Here is a 5,315-nt window from a genome sequence, read left to right as displayed (position 1 = left end):
TAGCAGGCCTGTAAGCCCTTTGAAGCTAAATCACAGGGCTTTTTCCCAGACAACACTAAAGAGTATGCCAGCCATACAGGAGCTCTGATCCACAGAGTACAGCTAGTCTTAGTTCCCCTGGGTAGGAAAGTACTATCGAGCTCGACTAGGAGGGTTTGCATGCGGACTTAGTTTTGCAACAAAGATACTCAAAGCACTTGGAAGTAGTCTGGATGCTCTGAACCTAGGAGGGGGTTGGCACAGTTGACAGAAATCGCCCAGAAATCTCTCTTCTGTACAGAGGCAATACAGCTAACAGCCAGGAAGGACCACTCCACTTTCCATCTCTTGGGTGAAGGTTCTGACAGGGCTCTTGTGGATGGACAGACAGCTGCTAGGCTGAGATGGCCAGGGCTTAAGCTAATCATGGCTCTTCCCTGCTTACCAGGTAGACTAGCACATGGTACTCCATCTTATTTAGCCTACCGTGCCTCATCACTCAGACAGACTAAATCGTCTTGGAGAAAGGAGCTGTCTCCTGTCTGAGGGTAGAGCTTAGCATAAGGAAGCCCTCATCCCCATACACCAATGTCAGTGAGGCTTTGATATCTCTTCAGTCAAATATAAGGTTGTCCCTGGAAGACAGGTGGAAACCTCATAGCTGGAGTCAAAACCTCAGGCCTACAAAGAGGACAGTCTGCTGGCTGCAGGCTCTTGCTGGTTTGGAGACTAGTCCCAGTTCCCTGGGCATCATTTGCCTGCAATGCTAACGTGTCCCAATTTTGCAGCTGCTGGCCCAGCCGGCTGAGAACCATGAGGAGCTGACTGCCCGGCAGCACATTGCCGACCAGCTGGAGAGACGGTTCATACCTCGCCCGCTCTGCAAGAGCTCCCTCATTGCCGAATTCAACAACGAGCTGAAGATCCTGAAGGAGGCAGTGCACAGCGGGTCTGGTAAGGAGGAGAGGGAGAGGCCACTGTCTAGGAGGGGGATGGGGTAATCCACCCACACGCTGACAGCCTTCCCCTGGATCAGGCCCTATGCCCCTGGATCAGGCACTATGCCCAGCCCAGCCTTGCCACTGGGCAGCCAGCAGAAGTCCAGGTTAGTTGTGAAATGCACCTTGTCATGCCCATTTTTTTTTCCACTAGGTCTGTGTCCTATGTCCCATGTCCCAGCAGCCGCCTGTCACTGTCACAGCTGGTGTTAGCAGCCCCAACCCACAAGGCAGCAAACTGCTGCCTACACCTCTGTAAATCCAAAGCCACTCCTATAGAAACATCTGTCTGTCCGCAGCAGATCTGCCTCCTCCTTTCTCCTCTTGGTCTCTTTTTTGATTTTTCTCCACTCTTAGCAGCGGGGTGCAGACCAGCTTCCCCAAGCCGAGGGGGCACTGAATTCTCTCTTGCATGAGAGGACACTTCTCCTGTAATCCTCACCCTCGTTGCCACGAGATGGCAGCCACTGCTTACACACAGCAAGAGATTTTATGTGCTTTGTTGTAAGCAAGGAAAACAAATTAAAAAGAAAATGCCTCAGCCTTTTTCTCTTTGGTAATAGTTTGTCTTGTTCCTAAACATTGAAGCTGATCTGGAAAACACAGCACTAAGATTGAGGGAGAAAACCAGACTGTGTAAGAAAAAAAGAGAGAGATTTTGGAGGGGTGAGGTGAGCCAGGGCAGCTGGGTCTGTTTTGTCACCTCTGCCAACCCCTGCCCCACTAGTCCGGGCAGAATTGGGTGCTCGAGGTGACAGGAATGCTTGGCTGGTTATTGATGTCCAGTGCCATTGCTGACTTGGGTTTGGTTTTCCCACTCTTGCACAGCTTACCAAGGGAAGACATCTGTCAGCACTGTGGGCACCTCCACCTCTGCGTACCGCCTGAGCCTGGCCACCATGTCCCGCTCCAACACCGGCACTGGCACGGTCTGGGAGCAGGACAGCGAGCCTTCCCAGCAGGCTTCGCAGGACACGCTGAGCCGCACAGATGAGGAGGATGAAGAAAGTACGTGGCTACTGATTCGAGCTAAGCCCTTGGTATTGAAGATGTTTTCTTGATGCCCCAGAGGACATCTGGGAGGGGAAGACCGTTGTCCCTGTCCCAGTGTGAACAAAAGGCCCACAGGGGCATGAGGCTAAGAAACTGGTGTGGTTGCTATACAGTTCATAGTGTTAAAGCTTGGGTCGTTACATACCTCCTCATTCCCTCCTGAGCTCTGGGTAGGGAAAAGGGAAAGGCACATAGTGCATGAAACCTCAGCTGACATGCAATCCTCACAGTGCTGACAAGGCATTTGGCAATCAGTCCTTTCTTTGGCCTTCACGAGAGAAGGCAGGGGCTGTGGCTGGCTCTGTAGTTAGGATCCTGTTCCTACAGGATCTCAGTACTTCCTGCTCATCACTTCTGTCCAGATGCTCTGACATGGAATATGTTGTCCTTGTGCTGCATGGGGTCCAGCTGTGGCTCTCTGCAGGGTGGAATGTCTGTGTGCTTGTGTCACTAGATTAACAAAGAGGAAATTAAGCCTTAAACCTACTGACAACAAAAGCTTGATCTCCCTTTTGGGCAGCTGGCAGGTTCTGGTGCCAGTTTAGAAGGAATGGGATGGTGAATCTTTGGGGACTAATTTGCAATGACCTGAATGTTGCTTTGTCATTTCAGCTGAGTTTCATGTTATTCTTGGAATTTTGCCTTCTCTCTGCTTCTGAGCTGTCCATCTGCTTCTGAGTTGTCCATCACTGAAAGCCAGGGTAGAAAACTCTGCTCATATGTCATCAAGCTTGGGCTTCCCCTACTTTAGCAGGGATACTGTCTTCTGGTGCTGCAACGGTTGGTTGCCTCAATGCCTGAAACTCAGGCACTTTGCATTTGTATTTGAGGACTGCTGCCTATTCCTTGAAGACATTAAACAAAAGGAGTGAAAATGGGTGGCTCAGAAGAAAGGCCTGTGCAGTTACGGCAGAATTGCCTTTTGGGAAAGAACAGTTAGCCTGAAACTGCCCAGGCTCAGCCCAACGTTATTTTAGCTGGGTTCATCGCTAAACATTGTACAATCCACCCAGCATTGTACTGCTGATACATTGCTCAGATACTGTGGCAAACTCTGATTTCAGCCTCAGATTAATTATGAGCCCCTGTGTGGAATGATGAGTACTATCTTCCGATTTGCTTGTGGCAGTATTACCTCAGCCCTGCCTTGGCTTAATGCTGCCATAAAATATTTCAGTATATCAAAATTGGAAAAGGTCAAAAAGAAAAGCGAAAATTGTCCAGAACCTCCACTTTGCTTTATTTGTTTATTTGTTATTAGAAGTTGTTGTGGTAAAAACCACAACAGAGTCAATTCTGTCCAGGTACTTTATATAATTTGAAACAGCATTGAAAATTTCAAGCAGTCCTCATCACAATCCAACTGTCTGCATAATTCAGTTGCAGTAGGATGCATTTGAGTAAATTTATCCAATTTTTGGTGACATTTTGAAATGCATGTCCCAAAGGGTGTTAAAGGGTGTCAGTTCTGCATATTGCTGTTACGTATTTTGTGTTTTGTAACAGTGCTTTGCTAGATTATAGTTTATTTCACACCAGCAAAATGTCCAGTTACAATTTTTATACCAGAAAACACTGTATATTAACAAACAATTTATTAATCACAGGAATTAAGCCCCAGTGGAAGCTGGCTTCCCCAAACACGTTTTCCTGAGAGCCATATAAGCTGCAAGCATACATAAATCCCTGCCCCATGTGTGCTGGGTCCCTCATCCAGCAGGGTTTTATGCATATGTCTTTCGGAACTGCGACTGTAAAGTCTAATGGAAGTATTCAAATTTGCAGGTTTGGGGTCTTGGTAAGTAAATGCTGGGTACAACTTTGGCATCCCATTATCTCTTGACAAATGTAAATATGTAGGTAGGGTTTGGGGTGGTTGTTCCCTCTCCTTTCTTGTTTTTTCTTTCTTTCTAGATGACTCCTTGAGCATGCCCAGTGTGGTAAGTGAACAAGAAGCATACCTTATGGGTGCCATTGGGAGGAGGCGGTTCTCCAGCCATCTCTCCAGCATGTCTGCACCTCAGGCTGAGGTGGGCATGTTACCCAGCCAAAGGTAACAACATGGGCTTTTCACCTTTCCCATTATATTCACGAGAGCAGAAATGGCACAGGTATATTACGTGTATATCAGAGATGTAAAATCAGTGCCAGCATAGTGATGCTAAATTCATTCACCCTGAAATCGTGTTGGATCAAGGGTGCAGGGTTGGAAATAAAGATTTTCCAGGATGATGTGTGTTGTGTAAGGTCCATAAGAATAAGCTGTCATCCATAGAAACCTTCCTCTTGAACAGTTTCAGAAACGCTCAGCACTATTATTTTCCTTTGCTACTACCATGGATAGCAAAAAGAAAACACATGATTTTGGGGTTATGCATTGAACCAGGGGACCATACACAATCTGTGTAGGGAGTGGGGAGGAATCCTGAGAAGCTGGGAAGGAGTTATAGGCATCCTGCTTGATTTACTTCCTTTTCTTCCATGTAGTCTTTGTCCTTCCTAGAACAGTAACTAGCTCATCACAGAATGTCAAGTTCAAAGATGGAATTTAACACTGTTTAAAACTAGAAATATACTTGTTGAATAGAAATAACCTTGAATGCTTTATTCCTGGTTAACATGGAGTGGTGAGAAAGAGATTGGAATTTGGGAAATGTACATCTTTAGAAGACATAGAGAAAAGTTTTGCATTTAAATGCTTTTTTTTTCTAAGTAAGCAATGTTTATTATTTTATTTGTCTGTGACATACTTATCCAAGGATATCTGACAATGGACAGATTAATTTATGTTATTTCCTTTGAACCTTTAAAAAAAAATTCTACATCATCTCTGGACCAGCCTTGTAAAATCAAACAACATTGTTTTCTCCCCAGTCTTGCTTGGAATTAAAGAAATAACCTTGATATATGAAGGAAAAGTAACAGCTGTGGTATATACCAGCAGAGATAGGAGAAGTGATTTACAAGAGAGATGTTACACAGATTTTATCTGGGAGTTTTCACAAAAGGGCTTACAGGAACTTATTTGACGTTTGAACTCAATTGATTCAGTCCCTTTGTTTCTTGAAAAATTAATATGCAAGACTGCATTTTCCTCAATCTTTCACTGCCATCTTCAATGCATAAACTTCAGAAGAGTCACAGTTGACTGATAGCAGTGTTTGTTTTGTGCAATCCCAGGTCATGGTGATGCTGAGAAAAAAAGATTTCAATTACAACAGAGCTTTGCTCTCTACTTTTTAAGTGCATGGTATACCAGGAGAATCGCTTTTCATCTGTGTAGGG

The 5,315-nt window shown here is 45.4% G+C and overlaps 1 protein-coding gene across 1 annotated transcript in view; it reads left to right on the top strand.

Moving 5' to 3' along the window:
• The window catches only part of UNC80 (unc-80 homolog, NALCN channel complex subunit), a 136,217-nt gene that overhangs the window by 120,602 nt on the left and 10,300 nt on the right, over positions 1-5,315 (top strand). Inside the window, 3 exon segments of the mRNA XM_035892015.1 lie at positions 768-933; positions 1,806-1,985; positions 3,945-4,083. Of these exon segments, the coding sequence (XP_035747908.1) occupies positions 768-933; positions 1,806-1,985; positions 3,945-4,083 (485 nt within the window).

Source organism: Egretta garzetta, unplaced genomic scaffold, assembly GCF_000687185.1.
Source record: "Egretta garzetta isolate BGI_Z169 unplaced genomic scaffold, ASM68718v1 scaffold230, whole genome shotgun sequence".
Lineage (NCBI taxonomy): Eukaryota > Metazoa > Chordata > Aves > Pelecaniformes > Ardeidae > Egretta > Egretta garzetta.
This window is presented reverse-complemented; position numbering and strand designations above follow the sequence as displayed.